The sequence below is a fragment of the Leptodactylus fuscus genome, chromosome 1 (assembly GCF_031893055.1).
Source record: "Leptodactylus fuscus isolate aLepFus1 chromosome 1, aLepFus1.hap2, whole genome shotgun sequence".
Classification (NCBI taxonomy): Eukaryota; Metazoa; Chordata; class Amphibia; order Anura; family Leptodactylidae; genus Leptodactylus; species Leptodactylus fuscus.
Genome location: NC_134265.1, coordinates 55,069,117 through 55,090,383, shown reverse-complemented (window position 1 = coordinate 55,090,383; position 21,267 = coordinate 55,069,117). Strand labels below are relative to the sequence as shown.

Sequence of the window (21,267 nt, the reverse complement as noted above, 5' to 3'; positions counted from 1 at the left end):
CTGCGTCCCCGCCACTATGAGCAAATAATATTCATATAATATTAATTATAATAATAATCATATTTATGTAATTCTATATCTAAGATAAGGAACATAGAGACTGTAAGTCTCAGAAATATCCTACTGAATATTCTATTAGTAATGAATATAAGACGTGCAGGGCTGTGGTCGTCTGAGATCTTAACCCATTATATGAATTTCCCTCCATGGTCCTGTACTTATTGGTTGTACGTGATCATAGACTGTATAAAAAGCAAAGGGGAATTGCCGAATATCTGGCTGTGGTTCTTATGTCAGTGATGAGTTAATAGTGCTGTGGAGTAATATTGGATTATCTTTGTATATGGGGGACAGCAGGTGTCTGTGCCATGTACTGTATATGTACATGGGGAACGGGAGGTTTATCTGCCATTTATATGTATATGGAGGACCATGGGTTTATCAGTCATGTATATATGTACATGGAGCAGCGGGTTTATCTGTAATATATATGTACATGGAGCAGCGGAATTATCTGTAATATATATGTATATGGAGCAGCGGGTTTATCTGTAATATATGTGTACATGGAGCAGCAGGTTTATCTGTAATATATATGTATATGGAGCAGCAGGTTTATCTGTAATATATATGTACATGGAGCAGCGGGTTTATCTGTAATATATATGTACATGGAGCAGCGGAATTATCTGTAATATATATGTATATGGAGCAGCGGGTTTATCTGTAATATATGTGTACATGGAGCAGCAGGTTTATCTGTAATATATATGTACATGGAGCAGCGGGTTTATCTGTAATATATATGTACATGGAGCAGCAGGTTTATCTGTAATATATGTACATGGAGCAGCGGGTTTATCTGTAATATATATGTACATGGAACAGCAGGTTTATCTGTAATATATATGTACATGGAGCAGCAGGTTTATCTGTAATATATATGTACATGGAGCAGCGGGTTTATCTGTAATATATGTGTACATGGAGCAGCAGCTTTATCTGTAGTATATGTGTACATGGAGCAGCGGGTTTATCTGTAATATATATGTACATGGAGCAGCGGGTTTATCTATATTATAAAAATGAATTTCTGTCTGTCTGTCTGTTCTCTAATGCGAACCAAACGACTGGACCGATCTTCACCAAATTTGGTACAGAGATACTTCAGATATCCGGGAAGGTTTAAGATGAGACTCCAACTCGCTCGGACGTAGCGTTGCTGAGATACAGCATTCCAAACACAGTGCCCCCCCTTAGCCAATACAAACCTGCAAGACTTTCACTCATATTCCAACTGCAATACACACGGTCACTCCACATGCACAATACAACACTGATATCCAAACTGAGATACACGCATCAGAGGATTGGATACACAGATCAGCACACAGTATCACACGCCACAGGATTAGATACACAGGTCTGCACACAGTCCCACACACCAGAGGATTAAATACGCACTTCTGCACACAGTTCCACACACTGAAGGATTTGATACGTGCGTCTGCACACGGTTCCACATGCCGAAGGATTAGATACATGCATCTGCACACAGGGCCCACACTCCAGAGGATTAGATACGCGCGTCTGCACACATTTGTACACGCCATAGGATTAGATACGCGCGTCTGCACACAGTACCACATTCCGGGGGATTGGATACGCGCGTCTACACACAGTTCCACACGCTGTAGGATTAGATACGCGCCTCTTCACACAATACCACACAGGGGAGGATTAGATACACGTGTCTTCACACAGTTGTACACGCCATAGGATTAGATACACGCGTCTGCACACAGTACCACATGCCGTAGGATTAGATACATGCGTCTACACACAGTACCACACTCCAGAGGATTAGATATGCGCGTCTGCACACAGTTGTACACGCCATAGGATTAGATACACGCGTCTGCACACAGTACCACATGCAGTAGGATTAGATACACGCGTCTACACACAGTACCACATGCCGTAGGATTAGATACGCGCATCTACACACAGTTCCACATGCCGTAGGATTAGATACGCGTGTATGCACACAGTACCACATGCCGTAGGATTAGATACGTGCGTCTACACACAGTTCCACACGCCGTAGGATTAGATACGCGCCTCTTCACACAATACCACACAGGGGAGGATTAAATACGCGCGTCTGCACACAGTACCACACGCCAGAGGATTAGATAAGCACGTATGCACACAGTACCAAATTTCGTAGGATTAGATACGTGTGTCTGCACACAGTACCACATGCCGTAGGATTAGATACCCACGTCTACACACAGTTCCACATGTCGTAGGATTAGATACGCGCCTCTTCGCACAATACCACACGGGAGGATTAGATACGTGCATCTGCACACAGTACCACATGACCGAGGGTTAGATGTGCGTGTCTGCACACAGTTACACACGCTGAAGGATTAGATACGTGTGTCTGCTCTAAGTACCACACGGGGGAGGATTAGATACGCACATCTGCACACAGTTCAACACACTGGAGGATTAGATACGCATTTCTACACACAGTATCACACGGGGAAGGATTAGATACGCGCATCTGCACACAGTTCCATACGCCGGAGGATTAGAAACGCACATCTGCACACTGTACCACATGCCGTAGTATTAGATACGTGCGTCTGCACACAGTTTCACTTACTGGAGGATTAGATACGCGCCTCTTCACACAATACCACACGGGGAGGATTAGATATGTGCATCTGCACACAGTACCACACCAACAAGGATTGGATACTTGCATCTAAACACAGTTACACGGGGAAGGATTAGATACAGCTTTACTCCAGGTATCCATAACAACTGATCACAGGTTTTTCGCTGACATTCAAAATGAGATACACATAATCACATGACGCTTATGGACATACACACAAACCACATACAAAATACACCAGTGCAAAACTGGACAATTCTTATGGGGCCACTACACAAACATAAAATGTAATATACCCGTGCGAAGCCGGGTCCTCCCTCTAGTCTGTAATATATGTGTACATGGAGCAGCAGGTTTATCTGTAATATATATGTACATGGAGGACAGCGGGTTTATCTGTAATATATATATATGTACATGGAGCAGCAGGTTTATCTGTAATATATATGTATATGGAGCAGCAGGTTTATCTGTAATATATATGTACATGGAGCAGCAGGTTTATCTGTAATATATGTACATGGAGCAGCGGGTTTATCTGTAATATATATGTACATGGAGCAGCAGGTTTATCTGTAATATATATGTACATGGAGCAGCAGGTTTATCTGTAATATATATGTACATGGAGCAGCAGGTTTATCTGTAATATATGTACATGGAGCAGCGGGTTTATCTGTAATATATGTACATGGAGCAGCGGGTTTATCTGTGATATATATGTACATGGAGCAGCGGGTTTATCTGTAATATATATATACATGGAGGACAGCGGGTTTATCTGTAATATATATGTACATGGAGCAGCAGGTTTATCTGTAATATATATGTACCTGGAGCAGCAGGTTCATCTGTAATATATAGGTACATGGAGCAGCGGGTTTATCTGTAATATATATGTACATGGAGCAGCAGCTTTATCTGTAATATATATGTACATGGAGCAGCAGGTTCATCTGTAATATATATGTATATGGAGCAGCAGGTTTATCTGTAATATATATGTACATAGAGCAGCAGGTTTATCTGTAATATATGTGTACATGGAGCAGCAGGTTTATCTGTAATATATATGTACATGGAGCAGCGGGTTTATCTGTAATATATATGTACATGGAGCAGCAGCTTTATCTGTGATATATATGTACATGGAGCAGCAGGTTTATCTGTAATATATGTGTACATGGAGCAGCAGCTTTATCTGTAATATATATGTACCTGGAGCAGTAGGTTAATCTGTAATATATATGTACATGGAGCAGCAGGTTCATCTGTAATATATATGTACATGGAGCAGCAGGTTTATCTGTAATATATATGTACATGGAGCAGCGGGTTTATCTGTAATATATATGTACATAGAGCAGCAGGTTTATCTGTAATATATATGTACATGGAGGACAGCGGGTTTATCTGTAATATATATATATATATATATATATATATATGTACATGGAGCAGCAGGTTCATCTGTAATATATATGTACATGGAGCAGCAGGTTTATCTGTAATATATATGTACATGGAGCAGCAGGTTTATCTGTAATATATATGTACATGGAGCAGCGGGTTTATCTGTAATATATATGTACATGGAGCAGCAGGTGCTGTTATATATATGTACATGGAGCAGCGGGTTTATCTGTAATATATATGTACATGGAGCAGCAGGTTTATCTGTAATATATATGTACATGGAGCAGCAGGTTTATCTGTAATATATATGTACATGGAGCAGCAGCTTTATCTGTAATATATGTGTACATGGAGCAGCAGGTGCTGTTATATATATGTACATGGAGCAGCAGGTTTATCTGTAATATATATGTACATGGAGCAGCAGGTTTATCTGTAATATATATGTACATGGAGCAGCGGGTTTATCTGTAATATATATGTACATGGAGCAGCAGGTGCTGTTATATATATGTACATGGAGCAGCGGGTTTATCTGTAATATATATGTACATGGAGCAGCAGGTTTATCTGTAATATATATGTACATGGAGCAGCAGGTTTATCTGTAATATATATGTACATGGAGCAGCAGGTGCTGTTATATATATGTACATGGAGCAGCAGGTTTATCTGTAATATATATGTACATGGAGCAGCAGGTTTATCTGTAATATATATGTATATGGAGCAGCAGGTTTATCTGTAATATATATGTACATGGAGCAGCAGGTTTATCTGTAATATATATGTACATGGAGCAGCAGGTGCTGTTATATATATGACAGTCATACAGTATATATGGCATGGATCACGACGCAGGTTGATGTGAATTTGCTTTGCAGCAGTGAAGGATTTCAGTCTTATCACACTAATGTATTACTGGGATTTATTGTAATCTTATCTAGCCAAGCTTTTACTGACCTTGTTATTACATAGGAAATGAAAGTTTACTTAAGAGCAAAAAGTAAACGGAAAATGAAGTAAAGGAATATAAATAAAAGCGAAGTGTTAGGCAGACGGATTATAGTTTAACCACCCATTCAACACCCATTGGGAAACAAAGGAAGCACACTGAATGTAATGCTTTTTTTTGCCATCATCGGCAAGGTATTCATTTATATCACAGTATGTGCAGTCTGGGTCAGTGAGGGTTGTAGTACACCAGCGCAAATCCAAGATATCAGGACCAGGCCGTGTCACTTAGAGAAGGAAAGGAGGAAAGAGGTCATATTAAAGGGTATGTTCACACAGGGTCTTTTTGGTCAGGATTTTGAGGCCGTCTCTGCCTCAAAATCCTGACCCAAAAAGATGGCTCCCATTGAAATCAATGGGAGCCGGTCAGTTCTTTTTTCCAAAGAAGCGAAAAGCTCATTCTTACAGGCGGATTTGCCTCACGACATCCGCCTGAAGACACTCCCTCCCGACTGCATCGGTATCCAGTTGCAGCTACCTGTATTTTGGACCGGAACCTGAGGCGGCCTCCGCCTCAGGTTCCGGTCCAAAAAACCCTGTGTGAACTTACCCTTAGACCAGTGTAAGGCATTGCAGTATAGAGCAACAGAGCCACCCTCGCTGCACCAGAGATGGCTCATTTGTATATTGGGAAATCAATGATAATCCCTGCAGTGGAGGCCTCGATATTCATGGCTAAAAAAAAAAGTCATATTCAGTTGAGCCTGACTTGTCTTTTGCTTGTTTAACATGTTTCACCCTAATGACAGACTCACTTTAAAATTTAAAGTCCTATTTTTAAGTTTTCAGATTTTTTATTTATTTATTTATTAAGAACAAAAAAAGAAAAAAATCCAAAACATTTCGCTCTCTTTGAAAAAGTGCTATATTCTGCAATATTCGCTATGGCCACTTAGCCTAATAATGGACTGACACTTGGCAATTTTGTAGGGATTTACTTTACAGCAGTCACCTGATTTATATCTCAAACAGGATTACAATAGGAGATAACACCCATTGCATCCACTCCTGGCAATAGTTAGGCTGAGTTCACACGGTTGTATTTGCAGAATCCGCCTCAAAATCCTGACCAAAAAATGGCTCCCATTGAAATCAATTTCTTTTTTTTCTGCAAGCGGTCTGTCTCGACCCCCAGAAAGAAAGAAGCGACATGCTCATTCTTCAGGCGGATGCTGCGGCTGGTTCCGCCTCAGACGTCCGTCTCAAGACACTCCCTCCTGACTAGACCCATTCATTTGGGCCTAATCCGAAGCGGAGTGCTGCAAACATCATACACTCACTAGTATTATATCAATAGAAACTACATGCTGTCCCACAAAAAGACACCTTACACAGCTCCGTTCGCTGAAATATAATAAAGTTACAGGTGTCGGAATATGGCGATTTAAATAATTTGTTTTTCTTCCAAATTTAGCCTTTTTGTAAAGTTATTAAAACTTGAAAATAAACTATATAAATTCGGTATGGCCGTGATCGTACTGACACGGAGAATAAAGCTAACATGGCATTTTGACCGCAGAGTGGAAGTCGTAAAACAACAACCCATAAGAAAATGGCTGCGTTTTTTTTTTTTCTCAATTCCACATTATTCTGAATTTTTTCCCCCCCACTTTCCAGTACGTTATGCAGCATAATATATGGCGCCATTTTGAAGTACAACTAGTCATGCAAAAATCAAGCCCTCCTATGGCTACTTTAAAGGAAAAATGACAAAGTTATGGTTTCTGAGGTGCAGGGAGTAAGAAACGAAAACGCAAAAATGAACAATGTCTGCGTCACGTAAGGGTTAAAGAAATGATTATTTTCATTGTAAACCCCCTTTAAATCTAATGACCCATGTAACTGGCCTGCTGCGGGTATCATCCTGCCACTGTCAGAAAGGAGATGAAATCCTCCCCCACAGCGGGGCCGCTTGTCATGCTATCAGCAGGTGATGAAACCCTTTGGCCATATTTCGATGTGACATTAGTTTTTAGCAGTTTATCTCTGTAGATATTTGTGTCCGTCGTCTGTCACATTGTCCGCACGTCAGCAGAAGTTGTATGGCTGGGGGTCATTTTAGTAATTAGATTAATGGCTTCGTCGCTGGTCACATGTCACTTTCGCTCTCCATGTAGTGGAGTGATGTGTGTCCTTTCGCCATTCCTGCGCTGGAGTCTGAGAGGGTCATTTATTTTGGAACGCCCGGCAGCCAAATGATTTTACTTCTGTTTGTTTTTCTGCAAGTTTACTTAAGGCCAAATGCCCTTGACAATCTGTCGCTGCCTTTCAGGATTAACCTCAAGCGTCTGCATTATCTTATTCTGTTGTGAGAAAACTTCCATTTGACAGTCCTTTGTGCGTCACACTCTTGAAGCCTGTCTTCAGGGCACTCCTGGCCCTTACACGGGGTGCTGTAATTCTCCTGAAAATCCCATAACGTATCGAATAACAAGTAATCCCTATTAATGTGCAGATTACCCCGCTACTAATGGTGAATTCAGCCTCTCCACACTTTATGTAGGCGTTCTTTATGGAAATAGAGGAAATCTCTAATTAATATTTACTCCAGCCATGTAGAACATTGGGGTAAAAGTAGGTCAGGATATTATGAGGATAAGGCTAGGGTTACATGGTGACTTTAGCTGTTCCTCCTGTTGTGCAACTAATTCGCGCTGTAACTCCTTCACCTATGTAAGTGAATGGAGTCACATGGCGAACCTCAAGTTGTTATGCTTAGTCCCAAAATGATTGAGCACTGTTGAATTTGTTTGTGACTAGCAGTCAGTCGCAACACCCTCAGGATCACATTGCAAGTCATAACTGGAGTTGTGGTCAAAGTCACCATGTAGCCCCAGCCTAGAATGCAAGGTACACGGAGACATCTAAAGCCTCATTCACATGCTGCAGATTATTTAATAGCATGCCACTCCTAGGGCTAATGCACACAGCCGTATATACTTTTCTTCTTGTCTTATGTTATTCTCACCAATCCATTACTGTGGCCCTATACACTAGACTGTGGTGATGGTGGATGTGTGATAGTTGTGAGACCAGGCTTCAAAAATTCATGTCTGGTACTGGCTGAGTTCACACGGAGTTTTTTGGTCATGAATTTGGAAAGGAATCCGCCTCAAAATCAGCCTCCAAAAAAAGCCTCCCAATAGAGCAGAGGTAGGGAACGTACGGCTCTCCAGCTGTTGCAAAACTACAACTCCCAGCATGCATACTTGCTCTGCTGTTCTTAGAACTCCCATGGAAGTGAATGGAGCATGATGGGAGTTGTAGTTTCTCAGCAGCTGGAGAGCCGAAGGTTCCCTACCCCTTGCAATAGAGTTTTATTGGGAGGCTTTTTTTGGAGGCTGATTTTTAGGCGGATTCCTGACCAAATTCCTGACTAAAAATCTCAGTGTGGACTCAGCTGGTCCCTGTTGCACTCGGGTCTCAACCTTTTATTCTTAGGTTTTGTTTAGATGGCCTTTGGGTGAGGGCCATATATATATATATATATATATATATATATATATATATATATATATATATATATATATATATATATATATATATATATATATATAAATAATATATTTATTTTGTATGTATGAAAGGTCCATACATATTTGGTATGTATCTCTGCTTTTAACATTAAAGTGAACCTGGCCCATTGAACATGGTGTCTTATCTGCAGGCTGCTGGGTATAGAGCAGATTGATGTACATAGATCAGTATTACTTGTATTTTATTCATTGACCTCTCTGATCTGTCTAGGATTAGGAGTCCAGTGGGCGGTTCTGTTCAGTAATTTACTGCTCTCACTACATGACTGTCCATATAGAGATCCAGAGTAGGACCGCCCACTGGACTCCTGAGCATAGAAAGAGCAGGGTTTTCCACAAATCTTTATATTCATCTGCTCAGCTGTTCCTGCTCTATAACATTATTCACACAGATAGAAATGTATGTACAATTTTTGGGAGTTGGCCCGTTAGATGCCAGCTCTCCTGACTGTCACCGTGTGGCTGTGATTTGCTGTAACACTATGGGAATGCCGCTGTGATGTTTGCAATTGTCTACCCTGTTTGAGATGTGGGAACGAGGAGGAGAGGAAGACTAATTATGTGACTATAATATGGAGCCATCTCTACAGATTCCTGGATTATTGGATGTGGCGATATTGTGGACCTCTGCAGATCACCCTTGGGCTTGTCACGTCTGGTGTTACCTTATTTTCTGGACTGTATGGGGGAGACACCGGAGCTAGGGGGGAAGGTCTGTCACTAGGGTGAAGCTTATTAAATCAGCAACACCATTAGATAAGTCAAGCTCCCCTGAAAATAACTTATTTTATCTCCATGAAAAGATATTCATTTATTTCAGAATATGCAAATGAGAAATATGGAGCAATGAGGGCGGCTCAGCTGCTCCAAATTGTACAGGGCCAGGTGAGAGATCCTCATAGTTCCTTGGTCTTGACACTCAAAAAAGTGAAGGAGGGGGGAGCAGGGCATATTAGAGTAGTGTGGGGCACAGATGTTTGGAGCTACGGAGCCGCCCTCAGTGCTCCAGGCTGCTCATTTATTGTGAAATAAATTAATCTCCGAGGCACAAATTGTCATGGGGGAAAAAGCCTTAGATTCAGGTGAGCCTAACCTATCTGTGGTGCTAGTTTAATATGCTTTATCCTGGTGAGACTACTCTTTAAAAGAGAGGGTTTCCTTCCTTCTTTTTTCTACAGCTCACTTGCCAGCTTTGCAGTATAGACTGCGACAGAGTGAGCAGAGCCATCACTACTAGAGGACGGTTACATGACAGATGTCTACTCTATTGTATTGTGGGAGACAATACCGTATATATCAGTCCCTGGCATTCAGGGAAGGGGTTTTCATTCCATCACTTCCTGGAAACTGTAAGTGTATTATTACATGCGCTGTTTTTACTCACAGTAACACATGCTGCTTTTCTTTCTACACCAATGAAAACAACTAACACTGAACACAAAAGACAAAAACCATATAAAAATACTATCTTCTACAGAGAACAGCTCACGTGCTTGACCAATGCTCCATCATGTGGGGGCTATGGGAGCCCGATTCTCCATCAGACATTGACCTTGCTTTTTCAAAACTTGCTTTTTAAAACTAGTTATAACCCATTTACATCTCATTGGTGAGACTAAAATGGACTGTACTGGATAGAAGAAGTAACTGGTATTCAATACAATTAATCAAAACTATAACTACTGTAGTACCATTTCATACCTTAATAAAATTATATCGTGCCAAATGTAGCTCACAGTGGTAATGAAAAGAGCCTAAGGCTAAACTCACACTGCTGTCATAATGCCCATTGTTCTGATCCTTCGTAGGACTTAAACGTTGACAGATGCAATTTGCCTTATATATTTTTTTATATATATATATATATATATATATATATATATATATATATATATATATATTAATGCCAGCAGGCGGTGCTCTGTCTGCATCCCTAATTCTCTCAACATATCAATCCGTTGTTCTGATCCTATGACTGGACAGAGCTATGGCAGTGTGAATGTGGCCTAGCTTGTAGCAGCGTCTCTTGTAAGGATGCTATTATTACATATATAGTGGATGTTTTGGGGTAAATAAAGGCGCTTAAGTGGAGTTGAGTGTAATAAACGCCCGGCTTCCCAGTTGTGTAGTATGAATGATATTGTGTGTGATCTGATGCCAACTCATTTGTAGCTCCTCTAGCTCTGTTATTCTTGGGGCAGACCCATTAGAAGCTACTGTTTACAAGCCATGCCGTGGCACTGCTATGTATAGTATTTTATAGAGAGCCCTTGCAGTGTTTTCATGTTAAAGAGAACCTGTCAGGCCCTTTATGGTGCCCACTAAGAAAGCAGCATAAAATAGTGACAAATGCTCAATGCCTATGTCGTTCCCCCTATATATTTAATATATGAGAGGGGAAAGCTCCTGGTAGGAATAGAGATCTATATTAAAAAAAAATCTATTTTACAAACTTTGGTGACCCCCATCAAGAATTTGTAGTAATTTTTCATTGCCGGAGAGATTTGAAGCATCTGACACAATATAAACACCATTACAAGCTTTGTTGAGCAAGTGCTTTCTTCAAATGGGATCTTCAGTATCAGATTAGTGAGAGTTCGACACTGAAAACTCCCATGAATCAGCAGTTGATGCACAGAGAATGGAGCAGGAAGCAGACAGCTCTGTTCTTTGTAGTGGCTGAACTTATTCATTCAAATGAATGGGGCTGATGTGCAGTAACCTTGTCTGGCCACTACACGGAGAACAGTGCTGTCTACTTCCTGCTTCAGCTTCTGAGAACAACTGATTGATGGGTGCTCTGGGTGTCTGACTCCCACTGATTTGATATTTATGACTTTCTTTAGGATAGGTCAATGGTCATTTTTAGCCTTGAAAATCCCTTTATAGGATTGGGTTTATCATTGGGCATTTCACTATTTGCCTACAGAAAAACATCCTGCATGACCTGGCATTTTGGAGATGCTCTGAACCAGTCATATAGGTGTGACAATTTGGCCCATGTAAAAGTCGCTTCGATCTTTGCACAACCTACTACAACAGAATACCCTAAACAGAGGGAGCACAAAATCACATCCAACAAGAGTGGATCCATCACCCCATTATGTGATCAGCTTCTACGCCCACTTATTGTCTCGATTCCCTGTCTCTTATAGTTAGTCACTAAGTTAGGCCCCATACCATGATGACTATAGAGCAGGTCCTGCCCTGCTTCATGACATTGGAACACAATGAAACAGATTCCCCCCATTATTAATTAATGGTGGTAAGGAATTAATACCGCTGTAAAATAATAATAATAATGATGATACCGATAATAATAATCCCCGAACAACAGGAACAGAACTCTTCTAAGAGCAGACTAATACAATATATAATATATTATAATACTAGCTTCTGCCCGCAACTTCATCTGCGTGTTGTTGATCAGTTAATATGCAAATGCATGTACACAATCCACTGAGGGTTAGCTGAGTGTTTACACAGAGAGATAACAGACCTGGCTTTATCAGAAGCTGAGATAAGCTGCTGCAAGAGAAGTGTAATATTGTACGTGAACATAAATTCATAACAGTCGTGAAGCCATGTCAATTACTGGGATAAAAAGCCTATGTTTTAATCGAGGTTACAAACTAACTATGTGCCAAATTTCATTCAAATCCGTTCAGCTGTTTTTTTATGATTGAGGAACAAATTATAATATACTAGCATTTCCCGCGACTTCGTCCGCACCTCTCTCCCCGTGCGACCCACTTCTAGCGTGGCCCTGGTCTGACGCCCTCCGCCCCTTCCCTTGCGTTGCTCCACCCTCACTATTGCGCATCCGGGCCCCTCCCCTGGGAATATACGTGCATAGTAAGGTGCCTATGTTCGATTCCGGGGCACATTCTAGGTATTTGTGAAATTTCATTGAAATCCATTTGGCGGTTTGGGCGTGATTGAGGAACAAACATCCAAACACACAAACATCCAAACTTTCACATTTATAATATTAGTAGGATTAATACAATATATACAGGCAGTGCAGATTCATGAGCGGGGCACCCCTTATTAGCTTTGTCCAGTCATGTCATGTATTTTTATTATATAACCTGTGTTTGGCTGAGATCTAAGTAGTGATCTGTGTATTTTGCATACCCCTCCAGCACCTGTCACCTGTATACACTGAAGTGCAATGCTAAGCGCGGGCCTCACCTCTGCTGTTATTATTCCTATTAAGTTATTAGTTCTAAGCTTAGCCGCTTTGTGAGCAGAAAACAAGGGGATCAAATAGGCGCACTTTCTGTTCCAGGAAGCATTATCGTCACTTGGCTCCTGTCATACTGCTTTGTTTATAGAAAAATAGAAGGACATGCAAAAACAACCGCACCGCGGCTCCCACTGCCGGGCATTCCTGTCCCGCAAGGTCCCACGTTGCAATGAACTTTCTTGAGTGGTTGTTTTTGTCTTTCTAGCCAATATAAACTGCTACTTTGCCTCGGTGTGTTCAGGCGTAAGGGGGTTAATTTTTTTGTTTTTTTTTTTGTCGGAATTTTGCTGCAAAAAAAGTCTCCTATCTTGGATGGTTTTCTACAGCCCGTTGGACGTCAAAAAATTCTAGTAAATGAACTCATTTTAAATAGAAAAAAAATCAAACATGTCTAAAAACATAGATATCACCTAGATAGGTAGACTACAAAGTCACAGGGCTGAAAGCCAAAAATACTGAGGATGATGACGGTAATATAAGCAGCAGAAAACTCAATTACCGTCCATAATGTGGAACGTAAAAGGTCCGGGCTTAGTCTTCATTATGCAAGCGCAGGGTTGGAGCCTTGGTATACGGTTACTGAATTCTGCTGAGTTGCGTGTTTGCTGGCGTGTATCTGTGTGACAGCCACATGCGTGACACCGAGAAGCAGATGAGATTAGTACTGGCCTGGAGAAATACACACCTTGCCGCTCAATAGGCTTGTCTGGGTGCAGTGTTTGGGGAAGAAGAAAAATGTAACAGATCTGCTCGGCCCATTGTTGTCCCGGCTCACATTTATTTGCACATGTCAGTTCAGTCTGTCTTTCTTCTTACGATAAGATAATAGTTTTATGACTCTTCCCCATTTTTTTTTTATCTTTACAGTTGCAGAGATGGAGCTGAGCCAGACTGAAGTGCCTCTCTATGTAAGTGCATCCGAGTATTAGTACTAGCGAACACATGGATTGTGTGACACTGCTCTGAGAGGAGAGAAATATATGCATTACATTTCTTTATTTTAGCCTTTTCTTTAAATGTATCAATTTGTTTCATTCTGTGCTTGCAGTGATTCTCTTAAAATGTAACTCCCATTTTTGTTGTGTGGGCGTGTGTGTGGGGTGACCATTTTTGTAATATGCTTTCTCCTTTTATCATCTCTATATTCCTTTTTATTATAAAACAGGCTGTCATACTGTCCTTAGAAACCTTCTAAGCGCTGCATATTCACAATGTAACCATGTACAGGCTTTTCTTAGTAGCAGCTCAGTGTTAGGGCGGGTTCTCACCTGCGCCTGGTCTCCGCTTTGTGGGTTTCCATCTTCTGCCGACAGGAGACAGAAACCCGGCAGTCAGTGAGCGCCTGTGAGCGTCTTCTGATCTCGTTTTCGCCGCAAAGTCCTGCATGTCCGACTTTGTGTCCGGTTAAAAAAAAACAAAACGGTTTTGCCGCAAAGACCAGAAGATGCTCACAGGTGGACACTTTGCAATCCCATTCAAATGAGTCTCTCGGGCAGAGCACAGAAACCTGCAAAGCGGACCGGGTGAAGGTGTGAACCCGCCCTTACTAGGTTCACACGTCCGCTTGGGTTTCTGTATTTCATCTCCCCAAATGGGACTTTTAAGACTTTTCTCTACGCATTTTTTTGTACAGAAACCTGGCAGATCCCATTATAGACAATAGGGTCCATGGGTTTCGACGAGTAACAGCTTTTGAAGCGGATTGGGTTTCTGTTTTTTGGGTCCCCAAGCAGGACCTAAAGAATGGAAACTCAAGTGCATGTGTGAAGCTAGAGTCACTGAGCTGTTACTAAGGAAAGTCTGTACACAGTTATATTGTAAATATGTAGAGCTGAAGTATTTATGGAAGGGAAGGATGGTCAATTCAAATGGCTGTATCTTCAATTTTATACCACCTAATAATATGGTTCTGGGGTCACAAGAAAGCTGAGATAGAAGTACTAGCTATAACAGAACCTGAGATATCACTAGTTAAGAACAGTCAGGGAATTTGAGTTTAGTGTTCAGCAGGTCACATGCTGAACACTAAACTCAAATGAATGGGTTTGAAAAATGCCTGCAGGTTTCCATCTCCTGCCCTGTTTTGTGCAGGAAACGGAAACCTGCAGAACGGAGGCCGGGACGCACATGTGAACCCGGCCTTATTAGGATTTATGTGTTGTTGGCAAACTGAATGTTGCCAGCACTGTTATGGCATCTTATACGTTGCCATAAGGCGGCATTCTAACCTAGCAGTGGTATGTGAACCAAAACCTGTCCACATGACCTGTACAAATGATCGCACAGACATACACACATGGACAAAATTGTTGGCACCCCTCGTTTAATGAAAGTAAAACTCACAATGGTCACAGGAATGACTTGAATCTGAAAAAAGTAATAATAATGAAAATATCAAAAAACAACAATCACACCCACTATTCTATAATAGATTAAATGTTATTTGTATCCAAAAATACATGTAAGGACAAATATACACAAAATAACACACATATATGAAAGGGAATCGTGACTTACTATGTACATTTATACACTGTCCATGCTGATACTGATATACTTCACTTTAGCCTGCATTGATGTGGTTTTCTGGCATTTTAACCTCACGGTTTCCCTTTCATATATGTGTTATTTTGTGTAAATGTGTCCTTACATTTTATTTTTGGATACAAATAAAATCTATTATAGAATTGTGAGTGTGGTTGTTGTTGTTTTTTTTTTTATACTTTCATTAATGTCCCATACCTAATTATGCGTTATTGGCCTCTATATGTCTTAAAAAGTAATAATAACCAAACTACATGTTGACAAGCCACAAAGCTTCTGGGACAATGTCCTATGCACAGATGAGACAAATATCAAACTTTTTGGCAAGGCACATCAGCTCTATGTTCACAGACAGAAAAATGAAGCATATCTGTAAAAGAACACTGTCCCTACTGTGAAACATGGAGGAGGCTCTGTTATGTTCTGGGGCTGCTTTGCTGCATCTGGCACAGGGTGTCTTGAATCTGTGCAGGGTACAATGAAATCTCAAGACTGTCAAGGGATTCTACAGAGAATTGTGATGCCCAGTGTCAGAAAGCTTGGTCTCAGTCACAGGACATGGGTATTTCAACAGGACAATGACCCAAAACACAAAGCTAAAAACACCCAAGAATGGCTAAGAGGAAAACAGCGGACTATTCTGGTGTGGCCTTCTATGAGCCCTGACCTAAATCCTATTGAGCATCTTTGGAAAGATCTGAAACATGCCGCCTGGAGAAGGCCCCCTTCAAACCCGAGACAACTGGAGAAGTTTGCTCATGAGGACTGGGCCGAAATACCTGCTGAGAGGTGCAGAAAACATCAAGTTTTTTTGTTTTTTTTTGTCCCTCCTCTCATCCTTTATAATGGGCTTTGCAAGGGAGAATCTGCCTGAAGATAGATCCTGACAATTCATTTTTTCCTCTAGCTCAAAAAATCAGCTACTGACTCCCATTGAAATGAGTGTGAGGGTTGGGAGGCGATTTTGATTGGAATCTGCTGGCAAATAACTCCATGTGAACTTGTCCTTTGGATACATTCACGCAGTGCAACTGAAACTACATTGGTAATACCTACTTGCAGTTTTTTTTATTTTTAACTGGTGAACTTGTAAAATGAATAAACTGTGCCATAAAACTGCATCAGAACTGAATGTTGTTTTCTTTTTCCCATGCTGATTTAATGTTTTAACTGCGCTGTGTGAATGCACTCTGAAAAGATCTGTCTGACAGTAACTGGAAACAAGTGAGCAAGTTTATCAGGAGTCTCTCATACCCCGACGTTCCATTATACACTGATAAATCTCATGAGATCTTCCCCACTGAGAAGACACCGCAGCTTTATAAAGAAGAGAGAATGAATATAAAGTTCAGGAGAAACTTGAGCCGACATGAAATCATTCAGCGTTGCCAGGAAAGCTTGCCGTCATATTCTTTTTAAGCCAATTTCATCCTGCGGGTTCCTGGTTTCTAACGTTTCATGTAATTGGTAGAAGAAATGATTTCGGTGACGGCTCAATAAATGGCTTTTCATAGAAAACAAATTACATAAAAAGAACTTTTGATGTATTCAGAGTTGTATGTGGTTCAGAGGTGCCCCTTGTACTAGTAAGTATAAACCTCTATGAGACACATTATTAGAGGACCTTTCATGTCCTCTAACATTGGTGCGTTATATACCACTGGATAGCTGACGTTGCGCTGAATTCAGTTAGTTTTAGCCCTGGTATCAATACTTTGTAAGGGGGATTGGCCTCACATCTCAGCATCATCACTACTGTCTGTGAATAATCTCTCCTGTGTAACCACACAAGCAGCCAGAAGTAGATACAAGTCAAGGGGCAACATGGTGGCTCAGTGGTTAGCACTGCTGCCTTGCAGCGCTGGAGTCCTGGGTTCGAATCATGCCAGGAACAACATCTGCAAGGAGTTTGTATGTTCTCCCTGTATTTGTGTGGATTTCCTCCCATTCTACAAGGACATACTACATAAGAAAAAAAAATCTAAGCTGTGAGATGTGCAGAATGTTCAGTGCAGTGCACAGAGAAAGCTGTTGCAGATGTGCTGTGAGTATACCTAGCCATTCCCCTCAGGCTGCTGTGTATAAAAACAAGTCTACCAATACACACTTTTGAGAAGTCAGTGCATAGATATCTGATTTCTATTTCAGTATGGCAGGATCACTATATAGTACAGATAAATACCCATTATTGAGAAATAGCTATGTCCACTATGCACTACTTACACTTAGAGAGGATGGAGCCCATTGATTTAGATTGGTTCAGTGGGTGTTACTTTCCGCCAGTTTGATGGCAATAATAGTGCTGCATGCTGCGCTATTGTTGCTGACAAATTCGAACAAATCGAAGGCCGTGTGAACAGATGAAAGTTATTAAAGGGTTACATTTCTTTTTGTACAGTAAAGAGAAGCGCAGGATAAAAGATAAGAGGATTTTAGATAAGAGGGTTGTATTATAGGGGCACTGTGCCAAGCACATTTGTATGGCCACAACTGTGGCGGCAATTACTAAGTTGGTACTTTGTGTGACAATATGGTCACTGCTTTGTAGAGGGACCGTTTTATGGATACTTATATGGTGAGCTTGATGGAATGAGCATTGTGGAAAGAGAGGAGGGGCATGTATGTGAAAAAACGTCTAGTCCCCCCCCCCCACACACAAAAAGCAGTAAGCTGTCCACGGATCATACAGTATGGTAGCTTCGAGACCAGATCTGTACCTAGAACTGGGCACAACGCACATTTGGACCAGTCTGATGGGATCCCATTAATGGGGTTAACTCACCATGGCAGCAAAGTGGAACATATACACAAAAACATATGGCGAATGTAAAAATTACACTGGACCCTGTGATCCTGGGACTGCGGGGTATCAAAGTGTCCCTGGCACAAATCTAGTGTCACTATCCAAAAATCCTATGTTCTTATTTAACTAGCAGAAAATGTAGACTTATCAATGTGTTTGGAAACTCAGTGTCTGCTTATTTTGCAGGGTCAGATGACCGTATTTGCACAGTTTGGTGAAGATTTCCATCTCCCAGAAGATGCCGAGTTTTACTTTGTTTACAATGGGTCCAGTCACAGGCATGTTTCGTTTGCTGAACGCCTCAGTGCGAATTCCCTGCGATCCATTTTCCCAGGTTAGAAGATCTTTGCCTTGAAGAAAAATGAACAGATTGTATGCTTGTGACCTGAGTATGCTTACAAGAGCGGGTATACCATGACTGACACGTAGGGGGCCGATTTTATCAAAATGGACATCTACCATGTTGGGCATAGCACCCAGTCAGGGCGTGGATTTCATTTCTTAAAGGGGTTTTCCCATGAAAATAACCAAATTTAATTTGTAGACAAAGCGTTTAATTAAAAAAAAAAAATAAATAAATATATATATATATATATATATATATATATATACATATATATGTGTGTGTGTGTGTGTGTATGTATATATATATATATATATATATATATATATATATATATATATATATATATATATAATCTCTAACAGTTGTCATTTTGATCATTTGCCAATAAATATCATCATGAATTCAGGAACTTGCCATTGGTCAGATGCCCAGCCATGATTTCCTTATTGTGGACAGGTTATCAGGTAGGGACACTACATACATGAGAAGATAACCCGGCCACAATAAGGAAGTTGTGGCTGGGTTTCGGACAAGTGACAGTCCATCAGATCTACTTTCTTGGTCCATGTAACGTCTATCATGGTTAGAGAAAACATTTAAGATTCTTCAAAAAAAATTAAACATTTAATCGTCTATAAATGTGAGTATGGTTATGTTCAATGGAAAACGCTTTTAGGCTGAGGCCCAACTTTGCGGAATCAGCTATTTTTTTTTTTCTTGTTGCAGATTTTGCTGTGGTTTTTTTTTGTTTTTTTTTTGAGCCAAAGCCAATAATGGCTACAAAAGGAATGGGAAATTATATAGGAAGTTCTTATACTTCTACCTTCTGCTCAATCTGCTCCTGCCTTTGGCCCATTAAACTATAACAAAATGAGCTGCGTTTCCACAATGTGTCTTAAGGTGCAGAGGGGAAATGAACACTGCATTCTAATTGGTTCCCATTCATTAAAGGGGTTGTCAAGTTTTGACAGTAATTTTTGTTTGAAGGGACCTCTAGCAATAAGCTAATGTGTCCTATAGCCCCAGGGACCTGCTGTAGTCTGTAGGAAATACTGGCACCAGGTGATCACGTTTTCTGCAGTGGACCTGTGAGGGCTATTACAAACAGTGGCCTATCTATGTAATGAAATCATCTGCTCCCCACTCAGATTTTACTCCAATTTATTAATGGAAGTCCCTAATGAAGGTCCTCTTATTTTCATAAAAGCTTGATAAGTGATCCTGACATAAATAAATGTCTCTGTATCACCATTATGACTATGATCAGATCACAAAAGACCGCTGTATTATGCCAGGTTCACACGGGGTATACGTTCAGAGCACCGCACTCCGCTCCGGATTAGACCCAATGAATGGGCGTAGTCAGAAGGAGGGAGTGTCTTCAGGCAAGGCGACGCGCCTGAAGAATGAGCATGTCCGTTCTTTTATCCGGGAGCCAGAACAAACGGCTCCTGGAAAAAAGAACTGACCGGCTCCCATTTATTTCAATAGGAGCTGTCTTTTTAGTCAGGATTTTGAGGTGAATTCGGCCTCAAAATCCTGACCAAAAAACTCTGTGTGAACTCAGCCTTCAGTAGAGTGGAGCCAGTCATGTGCCCAGGAGGCAGAGGAGTGAGACTTCTGGCCTTCTCCATTCTGCTCTATATTGGTAGTAAACAGGTCTCCAGGGGGCATGGTTATTTATTAGTAATAAAGCTTTTCCAGTACAGAGTTATCTTTATTATTCCCTGGAAAACACCCAGAGAACTCAGCGCTTATAAGTAAGATTTTACCTCTTATCTTCTATACAAATAATTTTGGAAAGGATTTAGTATGTAGCGGTTGCTCTGACTTCTCACATTGACGCATGTGCTAAACATCATGTAAAGCACCATGGAATTAATGGTGCTATATAAATAAACAATAATAATAATAATAATAATGTCTCGGCTGCTCTAATAAGGCGTCTTTCATTTGTTTTGTAGGTCACAACTGCCCGGAGTCGGTGGGTGTGACGGTGTGTATGCACACTCATGGCTATTCTCCAGTGATTGTGGCTTCCACCTCCATCTCCTATGAGAGGGATAAAGCATGCAGCATATCGCACTTTCTCAGAAGTCATTGTGATAGTCTCACCTCCTCCAGCCATCAGACCATACTTGAACAGTTTGATGTGACTCTCCAGGAGCTCCTATCGCTAGACCGGAATATGATGCTGTGTTTAGCGCATGAGGATTTAACCCCGTGGAATATCTTGGGATCCTATTCTCAGTCTGGTAAGGTTGCCTCGTGGACTATTGTGTTTTACGTGTAAAATATTACTATAGTTATTAATGTAGTCACTATTTCAGTTTATGCAGTAAACATCCATTTATAAATATGGCTTTATAGGGTTGATTGGTAGTACCCAGTGACTTATGCCTGGCTAGTGCTATACATTGTATGGAGACAGATGCAGGTGTCTCCATACATTGTATAGCTGCTGAGCTGTGCTAGAACAGATCCACTACTATTCACATAAGTGTGAGCAGAGCTGCGGTGACGCCACTTGGTCACTATATGTATGATGTACAAAGCCATATAACGTCATACACTGTACGGTACTAGACCATCAGCAGTTCTGAACAATAGATTGGTGCGTGGGCTGGCGTCATTCCCCTTTGAATAGAAATATTTCGTATTGATAGCCTA

At 40.9% G+C, this 21,267-nt stretch overlaps 1 protein-coding gene across 3 annotated transcripts in view; it reads left to right on the top strand.

The window, feature by feature from the left end:
• ARHGEF28 (Rho guanine nucleotide exchange factor 28) overlaps positions 1–21,267 on the top strand; it is a 154,594-nt gene that overhangs the window by 18,805 nt on the left and 114,522 nt on the right. For all 3 annotated transcript variants that reach the window (XM_075270535.1, XM_075270545.1, XM_075270525.1), the window contains exons 2-4: positions 13,772–13,812; positions 18,438–18,585; positions 20,562–20,852. In XM_075270535.1, the coding sequence (XP_075126636.1) occupies positions 13,780–13,812; positions 18,438–18,585; positions 20,562–20,852 (472 nt within the window). In that variant the 5' untranslated portion in view covers positions 13,772–13,779. The remainder of the gene's footprint in view (positions 1–13,771; positions 13,813–18,437; positions 18,586–20,561; positions 20,853–21,267) is intronic.